This window comes from Lepisosteus oculatus, chromosome 19 (assembly GCF_040954835.1).
Source record: "Lepisosteus oculatus isolate fLepOcu1 chromosome 19, fLepOcu1.hap2, whole genome shotgun sequence".
NCBI lineage: Eukaryota > Metazoa > Chordata > Actinopteri > Semionotiformes > Lepisosteidae > Lepisosteus > Lepisosteus oculatus.
The window spans coordinates 16,137,089-16,153,598 of NC_090714.1; the positions used below are offsets into that span (position 1 = coordinate 16,137,089).

The following is a 16,510-nucleotide window of genomic DNA, read 5'->3' on the forward strand; positions in this document are numbered from 1 at the left end:
GTCCTCCCCCACCTCCGCAGGACCTTCTCTCTGCTGCTCTGAACACGTGATACCAGCAGGCTTGCACAGACTTAGTCCCGGAGCGCAGCACTGCCGTGGCACTGCAATGCAGTCACACTGGCTGGCTTGCTGGTGTCCCCAAAGTTGCAGGAGTCTGGACCCCTTGCGGTACAGGACCATCTCCTCCGAGGAAGGGCATGCCTGCAGATCACCAATTCCACTGTCTTCTAAGCCCTACAGTTGTGTGTTTAAAGACACACACACACACAAAAAGAAACCCCCATCTCTTGATCAGTGGGTGGCCTGAACTGCTTTACTTTTTTCAGACTTGTCTACAGTGCATATCCTGGGGTAACAGAGGCAACAAACCCCAATCTTCAGTAACAACTGGGATGAAAGCAGGTCGTCCTGTAGTTCCTGAAAGTCTCTTGAAAATATTCATGAAGGTCTAGTTCGTTCTCATCTAAAGAATGATTTCTCACGTTAAATTTTGAAGGTGTAGCAAGAGACAATAACAAAAGCCAATTCTTTTGTTATCGGCTGATCATTGAGCTCTCCAGTGGCTCTTCATAACAACACGTGATCAGAGAATGGGCTGGACAGTATAGCCCTGACGTTGCAGGTGTGAGCTTGGGCTGTGTGCAGGATTCTTCCGATGCCAGAGAGCCTGGACCCAGCTGGCTAAGTGCCGCCAGGGCTGGGTGGGTTTGTGGTTGGTTCTGGACATCCTCGGTTTCCAGCATAGCAGCGCCAACTATGACTTGCTGCGAGACGCTTATAAGCTTATATTATTATTGGCAAGAGCAGCACGGGTCGCCTCTGCAATGCCTTCGCCCTGCTCTCGTTGCAGCGGGAAAGCAATCCTGGGGGCATGACTACACACAGGTGTGTGTGTGTTCGCGCACGGGCGAGCGGAGCTGCTCAAGTGTGCAGGTTCAAAATCAAAACATGGCGGGTGGAAGGCCGGAAGAAGAGGCCGATTCGAAATGTAAAGAGAAACATCTCATGCATATGGCTTAAAAACCAAATCAGAGGCCCCTGTGGATTTGCCAGCAGCAGCAGTGACAGATCCCGGAGTTTTAGAGAACAGAATGCGTCAGCAAGGCCCAGGGGTTCATTTCCAGGGCATGCCGATGAAAACCTCACTTGCTGCTGCTTCATAATGTCCCAGAAGGAAATCAACAGCAAGGTGTCATTTCAGGCGCAGCTCTGAGCAATTCCGTACGTCTCTCGTCTGCATTTCGTTGCACAATCGGCTGTTCCTGATAGCAAACATCTTTATTTCCTATCCACAAAGGCTACAATTCTGAGTGTGCAGTTTGCGAGGGTGAGGAAAAAATGCACAAAAAATTAAAAAGAAACTTGTCTACACAAAAAAAAGCTACTGTCAAGAGACCCACTGATTTCCTGCACTGATTACTTTATTGTTATATTAATAAAACTGGTAAAAAATACAAATCAATAAAAAATTCTCATGCCATTAGGTAAACACCTGGAAATGTACCAGGGGAATGTTGCTGAACTGGAAGTCGTGATTAAATCAGACAAAATGTATAAAATGCCTTTTGATTATAAGACACGGCCTCATTTCCCACTCAGTTTAGTAGCTGACTCTTTGTTAATGATATGTGGTTAGTCACTATTGTCTGGGAATGTGCAAAAGGCACAATACAGCTCATTATGTCATATCTTTGAACTGTGCATTTGACATAAGGGCATCCTTTGTTGGGCTGGAATTAATTGAAATGTTAATCTTACACCATGCTGCACAATGTCATACACGAAATGTACAACTTGTGCAAAAGATACAGTAGGAAGAAAATAATGGATGCACAATGTGCCTTCTGTGGTCTATCTAAACTGTAGAACTTCATTTCTCCCTTGTGTTAAAAATCACTTTGGAAATTACTTATTAATAAATTATCTGGGCATAAAAGAAACATTGGAGTACTGCTGGAAACATTGGAGTTAGTACAACTAACACAAAAAACTCAGATGACACACACCAAAACTGCCAAACAATGCTCTGGAACAAACTGTCTTTACATACAGTATGGATTTTGCTTAATCACACCAACTTTGTGACGTCCCTGCATTCCAAGCCAAATGCAAGCGTTCCTCAAGTTAATAGGTGTTACAAAGCAACTGTACACACTGTACACACTGTACACACAGTCAGTATCCCAGCCACGGCAAAGAGAAGATATATTTAATACTTGAAGCGTTCACACAGGCAGGGGTCAGGCTTTTTTCTCAATACCGATGGTGCTTTATCTTTTTTTAGCAGTGAAATAATCCGTGTAACTTCTCAAGTCAGGCAACACCCTCGTTGTAAGCAACAGCTGGCTGGCTCTACAGAGGTGTGTTGGGAAATTAAAACTTGTCAGGAATTCACAGCAAGCTCCCACAACATTAAAACCCAGCCAAGTAGACTTGCTCAGAATAAAGAGGCCCTGGGCCCTCACCCAGCGAGCGGGAGGAGTGATTGCCCTACCCTGCCAGAGGAGGAAATTAAGGAGTTTTGACTCATGAGGGGATCGGGGACGCACAGGAGCAGACAAACAGAGAGACTCTACTCATTTCAACAACTACAATCTTCAAAGACAAACAGGAAACGAAAGCAAAAGAAATCCCTCTAGGAAACAGAGCTGAATGTCTTTCTCGGGTCGTAACAACGCGACTCGGATTTCTTGAGGTGCCTGGAATACAAACACAACTGCAGGAAACTGAACCCTCCCCAGCTCCTGGGGATTGGGCTGGACTCCGTGATTGTACAGAACGGAGAGCTCAGATCTGCAGGTGCTCTGGAACAAAGCAGCACTGCTGAAGTCATTCATTGGGAAAGTCACTGAATCACATGTGATATTTTATTTTTTCACCATCCTAGTGCTGCACCTGCAACAGGTGACCCTGCGAAGTCACCCTGAACAAGCTGTGAAACCCACATCACCCCCTCCCACTCCCCTCCAAGCAATAACATGTCCTTTCTGCTCAAAAACAAGCCACCTGCTGCCACAAGTGAAAAACACTTACATCACTGTCCTGCTGGACAGCAGGGCCAAGAAATCACAAGCTAATTATAGAGACAGTTGGCTGTGGTCTGCATTGCCACAGCAGCAGACACCTGATGAAACTGGGCCTGTGTAGCAGACAGAGTCACCAGCTACAACACAAATAGGAAGTTTAAAATGTTGTGGCTATTTTCTTGATCAGGTGCAGCAAGTACTGTATAAATGGAATTTATCAATTAGAGGTGAAAGGAGTAAACCAGGCTTGTAATGTGTTCATACATGGGTGGCACTATACTAGCCTCACTCAGGACAATGAGACCCATTGCCAGGAGCCTGTTTGGAACCAGACAAGACTGTAACGCTGTGTTATTTCAAGCAAACAGGAAAATCACTGCTCAAACTCAATTACCTCTCATTACACGCATAAACAAATAAAGAAGTACAAAAAAAAACACTGTTAAGCTCCTCCTGCTCTGAATTACATGTGCAGTATTAAGATGAAGACAGGAGCTATAAAAAGCAGTGGGGTTACAGCCTGCCCACGAGCATGGGGTAGCACAGCACAGCATCACGACAGAGAGGCGAGGACAGCCTGCCAGATACCAGCCTGTCAGATCTCTCACCAGCCTGTTTCTCAGGACACCCCTTCTCCATTTCTCCTGTCAGCCACGCATACCTACATCCCCCAGCCTCCAAACTCAAGAGGAGAAACTCAAAGCCGGCAAAAAAAAAAAACACACTGGGTAGGACAATCTTGCTGAAACTCGCAACAGTCCCATTAAAAGCAGGTAAGCTGATATCCCCGAAATCATCACCGCTATTGTCACGGCAAGTTTGAGAAAATACAGACGCACCGGTCTAAAAAGAGTGACACAGCAGCATGTGAGAGGCATTGAGCGTTACTTTGCAGTGCTGTGTCCGTGCTGCCCAGTACAATAGGAGAGGGACTGGGGTAAGGCCCCAGTTCTCAGCCCCTGCTCCGTCAAGAAGCAGGCAGTTTTCCATGAAGTGCAGGAATTTACACCAGGCTGACCTCACCACACATTTGTGTTATTATTACACTCTCCTCCACCCACCCTTCTAATCCCAACGGGTCTCCCTCCACCCTCGCCGTTCCCTGACGGAGCTACTGCAGACCTCCCTCATCTCTGCACAACACTGAGCTCTTCCGCCCATTTATGGAAAAGCTTTCGGAATCAGAAGCCTTTCGGCTGGATCCTTTGACTTGAGAGGATCCAGATATTTTCCTGAAAAAAAATAACTCACAAGGCAGAGCACATGAGCACCGGGCTTGCTCTGGAAGTCTGGGAAGATGGTCACATACACTACACTGCAGTTCTGCCCTACAGTCTTTGCAGGACTGCTCTGAATGACTTCTGTTTTACACCGCAATTTCAGACTTGCTTTCTGTTAAGGGGTCTTTCCTATGACGTACGGGGGCTTATGAAATGGAGTGAAAGAAACTCAGTGTGTACTGCTTGAAAAGGGACAGTCCAAAAATAACTTTGTTATACCTTGTTAAGCTTCTTCGTGCTTTCCCATGAGCTCACCATGTGTTGCTGCACTTTGCTGTGTTTTTACCGTGGTACGCCATACTTCTTTCAAAGGCATACACTTCCAGGTTAGGCTTCCTACAGTTCACCCCTAATGCTCATGCACAAAGTGTACAGCCCCAGGAGGGTTCCTGTCAGCTGTGCCAGGGATACCTTCTGAGTTGACACTACCTCTATTTATATCTATTCTCTCACCTCCCTGCCCGACAGACAGATATTATATCACACAATCTCTCCCAGAGATGCCAGCTCTCCGCCAGTTCAGGCTTTTAAAGATACAAGCTTGAGACAACCAGCTTAATACTAGAAAGCACAACTTCACGAGTCTGCGCAGTTAATTTTGTAAGACTAAATCCATCCGTTCAGCAAGGACAACAATCCATATTTTGTCAACAGAAAACCAAGCCCCTGTTCAGAGTCAGAACGTCAGAGTTCAACGTTAGTCTGTAATTAAAAGGACACATAAGTCTTCTGCCCCCGAAGGAATCTGAGAAATCAGCAGAAAGAGAGGCGATTTCACAAGCAGAAGGAAGCTTCCTTTTTGTACCATTTAAAAAAAAGCCATAGCCCCATCTACTACAGTATCTCCTCTCAAGTGTTTTTTTTTCTTTGTGTTGTTCTGCAAAGCACCTTGAGAAGCCCACTTTTAAAAGGCTATACACAAAAATAAAGTTTGCCGCTGTTGTTAAAATTCTGAATACGTTTTACCACACACCCACCCGACCTGGGTCAGCCACCTGTGCCTTTGCATCTCCGGGGAAGTGCGGACAGACCCCTCCAGCGGTCTCGGCCACGGCGCCAGTTGCCTCCTGACACGCAGCAAGCTTCGCCGCAGCCCAGAGGACCAGCAGGGACTGGGGCTGAGGTGCACTGTCACTGGCAGCACTGCCGGCCCTGGTGCGGGTCGAGCCCCTCAGAGACCTGTTTGTGCTTTTTTTAGCAGTGTGGCAATACTGCTCAGAGGGCACCGGACCTTGAAGATCCGACGGCTCTGAAGATTAAAATGTGAATGTGCCTGTGTCCATATATACTGTACTGTCTACATGTTCCGTACTGTGAGCACATATTGTGACTGTGTTGTGACTCCCCCATCTTCGGTATATTGTCCCATGTAACTATGTCAGCAATGTTAATGCTCCCTTTGCACCTGTGTGGGTTTTGTGTCGAGCAGGTTCCATATGTACCAAGGCAAATTCCTGTACCTGACACGTACTGGCGAATAAAAGCGATCCTGATTCCGAGACCAGATCTGCGTCCCCAGGTTCAGGAGGATGGCGAGTCAACACTTTCAGAAATAATGTGTATGAAAGATACAGCTCCTGACTCACTGAGCTACCAATCAGGGAGAAGGCCCTTGGCGACTATCATGTTCCAATTCCAGGATTCAGGATTTGACATCAAAAGAGATAATCGATTTTTTAGCATTGAACATCTGCCCCCCCCTTACAAGTACAGTATTACAACATTTCCAAGCACTGACAGACTTAATACCCGGCATCTGTGGAATGAATGTCCTGTGTAACAGGCAATTTCCATGCATTTAGCCTAATAGGCATTTAGAATGTCACTATAAACACTTCTAATTTCAATCCTTCATATCTAAACAACGCATGTCTGTGGTTAGGAGAAAGCCTAACGCTTTGCATGAGGGGTTCACAGTGTAATTCCTGGGCCCTGACGTCACAATATACACACCAGAACAGACTTACAGGCAACAGAATGAGAAGCAGAACAGCTGATCATGCATCCGTGCAGTTCTGCACAAATCAACCCAAGAAAATGTGTTCTCGCAAAATACTTCTCCTAAGCTGCACGTACAGTACTATACTTATAAATATATCCAGGGGCTTTTTAAAATCATCAGAGTGACCTAAAATTAGAAGCTCCCAGTTCCCCATCTCTTTCAATGTAAAGAGAAGTACTTAAAGGACCACTCCCTTTGCACCTGCATCAATTTTTTTAATGTTAGAATCAATGATATTTCCGGGGAAAGAAACTGCATCTTTCCGCTACGATGAGATAACATTTTTTTGCCTTTTCCTGGAAACTGACCACCTGCACACAGCCGGGCCGACCGGCAGCCAGCAGCACCCAGGTGCATGGGGAAACAGAGCAATGCGATCGCAGGACTGCAGGGGGTGAGTACCACTGTGGCTTGGGGCTCCGAGACAGAACAGCCCCGAAATAAACCAGCTGGGTTACATCACTGCTAATTTACAGTCCTGTTGAAAACATGTCGAGGCTTGCTTGCGGTTGGCTCCAAGTTGTAAAGAGAGAGGCAGCCTGGCACCGCAGCCCAGGGCTCACACATCAGCTGCAAACAGGAAGCAGCCAACTGGGGCAAGCAGTCTTCCTTTAAATATCTGCTACAAGACACAGGGGGGACAGCGCTCTACAGAAATCATGAAGCTTCTCAAGCTCCAAACCACAGCTTGGAACAGGAACGTGGGAGCAGAGCTTTTACTACTGCCTCATGCAGTATCTTTCATCTATAAGTTTCCATTGTAATCGCAATAAGAACAGTTACAAGAGTAAGAGGTCTATCAGGACCATTATTAGACAGTAGTTAATTGATCCAAGGATCTCATCCAGCTGTTCCTCAAAAGAAGCCAGAAATCTGCATGGTCCAGAGTGAAGGCCAGGCTCAAAACAAGCCAGCCTCAACACCACAGCAGGGCATATTGCTCCAGACCTCTACTACCCTTTGGGTAAAGAACTGCCTCCTCTTATACGTTTTAAGTGCACTTCCGTGTGGTTCCCACCTACAGTATTAAATTACATTAACAGAGAACAGTGAAAACGTTTTGTGCTTCAGATTCAAGCTCTCAACAAATCAATCTTATCGACTCAGCACACAGTAACACTGCCACCCCCAATGTCTGAAGAGGAATGCACACTGTTGACTAAGATGTGCACAGTGTATAACACTAGATAACAGCAAGAAAAGCTCTTTACAAATGATTTGATAACTACATTGATAAAGTGTCCAATACAGGACAGGGTCCAGTTCATCCACCACTGAATTGCAGACTCCAGCTGGAGGTGTGTTGGCCATTCTGTGCCAGTAGCCCCACTGCTGGAGAAGGGAGAAGGCTCTTCAGCAACTGATTGCAGGGGGAATTCAGGGAAGGCAGCTTGATCAAGCCCAGAGTATGATGTTGCCAGGACATCTGGGCTAATACCACTACATTTTAGAACAGTGTCATGGCATCTTTAATGAACTAACAGTCAGGATCTCAGTTTAACTTCTCATGAAAAAAAAAACAGCACCTCCTGCAGGACACTGTTCCCAGTCATGCTCAGGTGACAAGTGCCACCTACTGGTCCACCAACACCCTTTACATTCACACAGCATGATCTGAAACCTCTATAGAAAGGGGCCACTAGGGGCCAAATAAACCCGGACTCGTGACTGCGGAAAACAAAGAATGACAGACAGGAATGCCAAGAAACATCACAGGTATGTGAGCTGCAGTCACTGCCCTAGAAAGCAGCCTGTTTCAAGACCCAGTTCATCATCTTTAGGCACTGAGCAACACCCACATCAAAGCCTTTGCTGTTATCCGATACACCTTGCAAAGGGAGCCCATGTCAATTAAAATCCAGCACAACAAAAAGCTCTCCCTCTTACTGACAGTCTTCAGCTGCTGTGTTTTTCAAGCACCAATAATTATTTTTGTGAGAGAACCCCCAGTCAGCTAAACGACTCTGAATAAATGTACGGATCCCATTGAATAATAGTTGCAGAACAAGTTGGTTAACAAGTCTTGCACGGAAGAAAAAATGTTGCCAGTACTTTTTTTCCCCTTCTAGATGAGAAATGCAGATGTGATTTGCTCATATGACAATCATTCTTAAAAACGCCAAATAGGTAGAGATATCGGTGTACAGAGCAAGACACAACATATTCCTCACAGCTGCAAACTCCTGATACTGTAACTGCAGACCGGAAGGCAGCTGGAAGTTCAAAGGCAAACACACCCATCCAGAAAGAAGAGCTTCTGTCTCTTTGGCTTTTGCATGAAGCCCTGTCATGCCAAAGTTGCTCTGACTGATTTAGAGAGCAGCACGTGTTCAACAGACATGAAGCCTTTCCATTCCACAACTCCTGAAGACACAAACAGAAAGAATTTCCTACAGAATGTACAGCAGACTGCAAGGTCTCAAGCCCCTAGTGTGGAAAAATCCGAAGGCTGTGGGCTAACAGCTTTCTGCAGGCCTGGAGTGGGTAGTAAATTCCACAGGTGAAAACGATAGCTGCTCCCCTTCAGATCCCTGCACCTCAGTGACAAAGCGAGCTGCCCGCGTCCGGTACGGTACAGTATGTGCACTGCCCTTCGCAGGAGGGTGACTCTTCGAACAAACATGCGGAGCATTACAGGAGTCCTGCACGCCGGGCCAGGCAGACAGGACAGGGCCTCTTTAAAGCCCGATGACCCGCAGACACGCACCTCCATCCCAAACCAGCAGCCCGACCCCCGCCTACAGCTTCCACCTGTTCTCTTCGCTGTAAACCCCCGACTCCACCTTCTGGGTCTTTCTCAGCCTCCTCTCTGCAGACCACAATTAGTACCAACGGCTCTACGAGATGCCTCTGCTGACAGCGGGCGATGATGGATGCAACTCGAACGCCAGGGCCCATGTTAATGGCAGGGATCACGCGCCACGGCGACTCTATCCGTGCGATGACATCATCCGCGATGCTCCCGCGACAGGCGATAATGTTTCGGGGGCAGAAGTTGAAAGCTGCAGCAGCTGTCCCACGTGCTGACGGCCCCAATATTCAGCGCGACAACTTGGCGTAATTTCTACAACAGGTACGGGGAAAAAAAAACCCTGCAAGTCTGACGGAGCTCGTGTAGGTTTTCCGAAATAAAATGGACAAGAAAGAGAAGCTTTGTGAAGAGAGAGCCATGCTACAATATTACAGTATCATTAGCATGATGTCTTCCAGCTCATCACCTGTGATACCTTGCACTTGCACAGGATATTATCAACGAGATAAATGCACATTATTTCCATGCAACACTAATGTGGAGAAATTACTGTAAGCAGTCACTCAAGTCCACACGTGAAAAGAGCAGGAGTTGAGTCTGAACCCTTCATGATCCTTTTCCTCTGCCGATCCAAAGACCATCTTCACGAAGACTGTGACCAACAAGCTGGGGATGTGCAGCCCACTTCCTCCTTAATTTTTACAGGAAACCCTGCCAAAGCCTCCTGTGAATGCACTGACATATGCCACTGGAAAGACGGGAGGGCCATCAGTGAGTATATCTGGGCACCCTGACACATGACATCACAGCTGAAATGAGTTTAACATGGTTTACCAACCAACAGGCATCAGCTTTTATTGCCAAGCCCTTACAGCAACAGACGGTGGACATGACTGCTTTTCTGTTTTTAGTCTCACAGCACAAAGGAGTTGAACATGTGCGATGGTTATAACGTCTCTCGTTTTTGAAATTGTCCTTTTTCTGCATCAAATGCTCTACAAACATCGGATTCCAGGTACAAAAAAAAAAACCTTGAAACTGTGTGGTATTTTATTCTGAAGCATCACTGCCGTCGTGTTCTGGCAACTGAAGTACCCAGCAGCTCAGATCCCCAAGAAAGGTTTGGTGAATGTCACCTTGTTTGCCAACAGGTAAAAAACACTTGACTCATTTTTAGCGTGAAGAAATGCTCAAAGATAGACAGCAGAATGAGAAACACACAGCGGACAAAAGGGACATTATTGCCTTCTCAAAGCTATCAGCGACTTCTGCCAACAAAGAGGTGAGACACGATAAAAGTGAAGTCAAATGAGTGTGTTTGGAGTAAAACAAAGTTCTAACAATCGCCTGGACAAGACCGCAGTCTCAAAGGCGAACGACAGCCGCGCAACTTCGTAAAACTTCTAGATCTTAATCCTGCGTTATGGTCTGAGGAAGATGATGGTAGCGAAGGGCAATGAAAATGAGGAGGATGAGGAACGTAAAAGAGCGCACGATCCGTTTGTTATTCAGCAACAATAACAATAAGAAACCAGCAAAAGGTTAGTAACACACTTAGCTAATCAGGTGAGTCACCTTGTCGAAAAGCTCAGGGAACACAAACAGGGAAGGGTTAAATATCATTGACGTACAGTAGGTCCCGTGGCTTCTCCGTACGCGAGTCGCTGTGTCATGACTCACGCCTGCAGATGACAACATGTCATCTCCGCCCGATACTAGCAGTCCGGTATCACCACCGGCCACGGGGGCGTCAGGAAACACGGGCGCAAGGCGGCCGGCTCCCACAGCGCTCTTGGGTCCTTAATTCATATCATAGGAGAGCAGATCCGACGCGGTATTGCATTCACACCATCACACATTCTGGATTGTATCCGTCCGGGGAAAGAGACATCAAAGCATCAAAGAGACATTGGCGTTTGCGTCGCCGCGTTTTGTGGCCACGCAGGCGGCGCAGTTCACAGAGTCACAACTTCCCAAGCAGGTAGAAAAATCGATACCGCCTCTCGCAGCGCCCGTTCCCAGGCCATTACAAAGGGATCACTGCAGGCTGAGAGCCCATTGCAAGATCCCACACCACCGCACCTAGCCTACTGTACGTCTGCTGAAATGCGGCGCTCCACGGACTTTCAAACCAGTCCGACGCGAGCTGTGCTAGCTGCCACAATTAATTTAAAGCACCTTTCACACTCCTAACTACACAGCAGCGCATTTAATCCTCCGTGTTGTCTGCCCCCCCTACTGTGCGCGTCCAGAGAAAACGGCGTGATCACGAATCCCAGTGTACGTGTGCTGTACCTATGGCAGATGATCTCCTCTCTCTGTGAAGCCGGCAATGCGGCGGTACAGTACAGTACACGCGAGTCCGGGCCAAGCCGATCGCTGCCGGTTTCCCCCACAGCAAAGCGCAACAACCAAAGTTTCAGTCTGCAGGACTTGAGCACAGTATCGAGTACAGTATGGGCAGCACGCCTGTCTGCTGAGCTGAAAACAACGTCAAACTTCATGTAATTTTATTTATGGATGGCTATTAATGAACCCCGCCTTTTCATTTCCAGCTCGCGGTGGTACTACAGTAAGGTGCCTTCGTAACACTGATCATGGGTTCGTCTAAACAGTGCTGAGATGTATTACAGTAGATACTTTGCCACTACAGTGCGCAAACATACTATTATTTACTGGTAAATATAGCGGTTGTCAGCTACTACAGCTATAACAGCCTGATTTTGTAATATCGCTACCACACGGATGGCACTGAGGGTACCGCAGTATCGCTTTGATTTAAATGAAGAAAAAGAAACTCCGGACGCAGAAAACCGTGGAGCAGGACAACTTACCCTTCCTGGCAGCTTTTTTCTGTTCGTGTGGCTTGCAAACACAAAAAGAGAGGCTTATTTCGCTTCGCTCCTGCGTGGGGAGGGGAGGGGGGGTGCTGTACGACGGCGGGACGTCACTTCATAATCGATTTGCACAGAAGCCAAAGATTTAAAAAAAAAAAAGAAATAAACGAGGGTGTGCGGATCCCCACAGGCGCACGTCGACGTGCGCATCCAGAGCGCCGGGGCTGCGATTTAAAAACCGTGCGCGCCGCAAAAATACGAGCGCAAGAGGCAGGCAGGCGACTCAGAAACTCCAATAAAGCGCCGTCCGAGAGTCTTGTAGCTCCATGACAAACCCAGCTCATTCCCATATAAGATCCCGACTCGTCCAAGGTTAGTTTCAGTCTGCCCGAAGCTCGGTTTCAGAGCGGCATCCCGAGGAGGCGGTCCCTCGGGGGAGGGGCCGCTGTCAGCCGCCGCAGCCAATCAGCGGCCGCGGTGGGCGTGGCCCCGGGCCGCATGGCCTGATGTTACCAGCAAGATCGGAGGCCGGCCGCCCGCTTGAATTGCACGGCGAGCCGGAGAAACTCCGCGGTGGGACGGTGAATGACTAGCAAGAGGGACTTGGAGCACGTCAGGAAGACACGGCGACTGAGTCACCGGGCCGAGGAGATTTTTTTTTTCCCCCCTCCCTCCCCGAGAGTGATTAAGCTAGAACCCCTGAGAAAACGGAAGCCCAAAAAAAACAAAACAACGCACGTGTTTTAGCGGAAAAAACATCCCATGGTAGAAAACCCCAGCTCCTCCCGTCGATGAGGACGAGAGTGCCTGTGCTGTAAGGCTAGCTAACCGAAACCTGCATGAATACTGTACCTGTACTCTGATTGGTGTGTGACATGTGTTGCTTATGGCTGTAGAAGCGAGGTTTAAGACCCTTTTTTTCTTGACTTCAGGAGTAGGATAGACACCACAACCAGACCAGTGCAATTAAACAGCAGCGCGGCTGTTCTCGTTAGACGAAGCCCTGCAGGTTTAGCACTGAAAGGTTTTCATTCGCTTGCCCGAGAAACGCCTTATGATAAGAAACAAAGGGGCTAAAAATGCAGAGGTGCACCGAAGAATGTCGTGGTTTTGAAATTCTAGCCCTCATCAGGTTCCGTACGGCCGACGGCATTCTTCTGGCTTTAGATGAACACATTCGAACTAAACTTGAGAGAAATGCTGTACAGCAGACCCGCTCCAGAAAAGACGTGCCGACGCTGGAAAAGAGGTGAAACGTAGCGGATCCCAGCCTCCAAGCGCGTCCGGTTCAGTTGTTAAAAGCGACCGCAGTGCGCGCCGGTTGAGTCACTTAGAGGAAGCGCTGTGAGCTGGCGAAACGCAACATACCGGCCCCGTTCATCACCCCCGCGTATAGCCGCTCTGTCATTAGATGCTCTTGTGAGCCCTCACGTCTTAACAGGTGCCTGGTTACATTCGCTTCATGCTCATTATCTGGGGTTATCACAAGCGCACGATGTGAAACACCAAAGGAAAAAAAAAACCCGCCTGATACAGCACGGCGCCAATCTTATCGATTGGTATGACATGATGTTGATCTGTATTGATAAAGCTTCGCAGACAGACACAGCTCGCCGTTCTGCAAGAAGGATAGAACCTTCTAAAAATACTCCGGTGGCCCTAGATCAAATTTAGTCTTTAGAAATGTTCTGCATTTATCGGTCCACATACAGTATAATGTATACTCTATATACAGTATATGTGAATATAGGATGTATTCAGCTCTAGCTGAAAAGAATAAAGATCACTATAGCTGATTGATAAATGTTCTAAGGTATGCTATAAATCGGTCACCTATGCTAGGGCAGCAGTCTGGAGACTGCAAAGAGAGAACTTACTGCACTGGGTGCTCTGCAGTCTGATGTTGGTCAGAGGGCTTCCAGCAGCTCCTCTGGAAGAGCGAGGAAAAGCTGTGTACTGGAGTTCACCCTGTCCTCCCTCCACATGTGGAGCTGCAACATCTGGCCAGGCCCTGGGGGGAGAAGACAGTGACTCAGCAGCTGGAGGTGTGCGGGGGTGAGGTGTGGGGTGAATTCATGCACATGACGGCTGAAGGAGCCTCTAGTGAACTCGCCCCTCACTGTCCCAGCTCCGATGAGCACGTGGCTTTTTATTCCACAGGGGGTTCACTTTTGGTAGAATCATTTTTTAAATACAAAAATGCACAGTCACTGCCCTTTATCTGTGTGTTTTGCCTTGTGTCTCTTAAGATGCAGGAGGTACGCAAAACAAACTTTGTGAAATTTGTAACGAGCGATCTGACAAAAGAGAGAAGTATATGTCCAAAGCATGAGATTTACAACCTTCCAAATCTATTATTATCCCCTTCAAAACTCTTTTTAATGAGAAAGAGATACATTCATTGGTATTGGAACGTCGCTTGGAAATCAATCAGTACAGGTATGTGCATTTCTTCAAAAGTCTTTAAGCTAACAGATGGCTGATGTATTAATGTCTTATTCTCCCTGGCCTGCAAGTAATAACAATACCTGCTCCTTAATGTTGAACAGTCTTTGCAATGCAAAAGTGTGCCGAGATATTTTGTCATCGAAAGCTTTGAATGGATTACTAGTCTGGTCATGCTAATGGTAATACCTGCCTATACTGCGGTAGTTAAGGCTGTAATTACAGCTGATCTCCGTGTGCAATCATCTTGCGGCTGCCTTTTTAGAACTGCCAAGCTGCAAACTAGCAGAAGAGTATAGTGTATTGATTTACAGTATAAGGTGATGTGAAATCATCTATGACAGGAACGGGGAAGGATTTAGAAATAGGAGTTAAATGGCAGGCCTTGCACAGCGTGAGAGTATTGGGCAGGATCTCATGCAAGGATTGCATTTCAGTCAGGAAAACAGCCAAACGTTCATGTTAAAACGTCGTTTCCGTTTAAAAACGCATGCACAAAATTTAAAAGTTGGGATGCAACAGTTTCCTAAATGTGCCTTCATTTTCATCCGCAGCAAGAGGAATCAAAAGGAAGACGCCAAATAAAAGCCTTTCTTTTTCCCTGATAGCAGGAAGCACAGGAAGCTGGTTGTTGTCTGGGGCACAGTCCTATTCCCCGGCTCCTGACATCCTGCCTTGCTCCGCTGGGTAACCCTAGCAACTGGCCATTGAGCGCGAGTTTTCCATGCACACTGAACGGCCCAGATAAAGGAGGCAAGCGTAAGCTTTCATACTGGGAGAAACCCGCTTTCATACTGGGAGAAGCCCGCTGCAAAAAGATGACGTGCCAGCAGCCGAACCCCAGAGAGAGTGGAGCAAAGAGAATCCCAGCTGGCCACTGCCCTGTCCCAGAGACACAGCCGTTCCCCCAGACAAGCTGAATGGAGAGACCCTGCAAACGTCACATTAGCAGACGAGCAAAACGGCACAGAAAGAATGCCTCTCTGGCTCGATAACATCTTAAAATAACACCTGTACTATTCAGAGCACAGCTTCTTTTCAAAGCAAGCGATGCGTGTCTTGTTCCAGGATCTGTATCCTGGGCCTCCTTTAGAAAGACAGCTGGAACAAATACGAGAACTGTGTCATAAAAAAATAAATACATTGGAGCACTGCAGGCTTACAGTGTGTCCCCTGTAGATTGCTCATAACCAGGCAGCACTGCAGACAAAGAGATAGCATTGGCTATGTATAGATGTTCCCACCTTCTATCTAAACATTGCTGGAATTCTTCCTGTGGTCTCTTGGCCTGGCAGTTTTCCTTACGGGGATTTCCAGCTCTGATAATTTGCTCATGTGAGTGACTTCAGTTTCCAGTTTTTATATCTGAAACACAAAGGGTCAAGAAAGTTGCGAGAAAGAACGTGGCCCAGCCACACGGGAACACCTCAGCCTTTCAGAGTTGCGGTGTCCCACGCAATGAGGAATACAAGGAGATCCACATGTGAGAGACTAACCGCTGTCCTCAATCTTTTTGGACATGGATTCATGCTGCCTGGTGGCATTTTGTTGTTCCCAGGGAATAGAGGATCCTGGAGGTCTGCTGGGGCTTGGTACAGCATGATAACATCACTCAGCATCTGAAACTAGCAACAAACACTGGCTGGGAGTGAAGGAGCCCCAGGCTCCCAGGCCTCCCTCTGGAGACATGAGCTTGGCCTGTGGGGGCACAGATTCATCATGTTGCTGCTGAGTCAGACTGACATGACTATTAGAGCCCATCAACTTCCAATTAGCACAGGCCCGTGGGGCTGCCGAGGTGAGCAGACAGAGCCAGGCCTGGCACATTGTTACTAAGAGAGAAGGAAGCCAGGAGGGTGATCAGGAGGAAGCTAGGAGGAATGGATCAACAGATTGAGGACAGGACTGAATCCTTCAGTCTGCATGCAGGGATTGCTGGCACATGACTAACAGCAGGTTTTGCATTACACGTAGAGATGGAAATATGTTTTGGAGAGTTTGTGGTTGATTAACAGCGGAGTAATGACCTGTATTGTTAATGCACAGCTATCCTAACTTTAAGTGAATGGCTTCCCCTTTTTGATATTCACCCTTCAATGCATTGATTGTTGTGATTACCGGGCATAAATAACCTCAGCAGAATATTATGGCTGGAATGTCACAGAATT

At 47.3% G+C, this 16,510-nt stretch overlaps 1 protein-coding gene across 6 annotated transcripts in view; it reads right to left on the reverse strand.

Moving 5' to 3' along the window:
* The window catches only part of rhbdf1a (rhomboid 5 homolog 1a (Drosophila)), a 67,791-nt gene that overhangs the window by 29,934 nt on the left and 21,347 nt on the right, over window positions 1-16,510 (reverse strand). For 2 of the 6 annotated variants that reach the window (XM_015360375.2, XM_015360374.2), the window contains exons 1-2: window positions 12,750-13,181; window positions 11,895-11,925 (exon numbers count right to left, since the gene is read on the reverse strand). In XM_015360375.2, the coding sequence (XP_015215861.1) occupies window positions 11,895-11,925; window positions 12,750-12,774 (56 nt within the window). In that variant the 5' untranslated portion in view covers window positions 12,775-13,181. Of the gene's footprint in view, window positions 1-11,894; window positions 11,926-12,749; window positions 13,182-13,774; window positions 13,909-15,586; window positions 15,708-15,838; window positions 16,098-16,510 lie in introns of those variants that run through there. The other 4 variants (XM_015360376.2, XM_069180743.1, XM_015360378.2 and 1 more) reach the window with 4 other exon arrangements.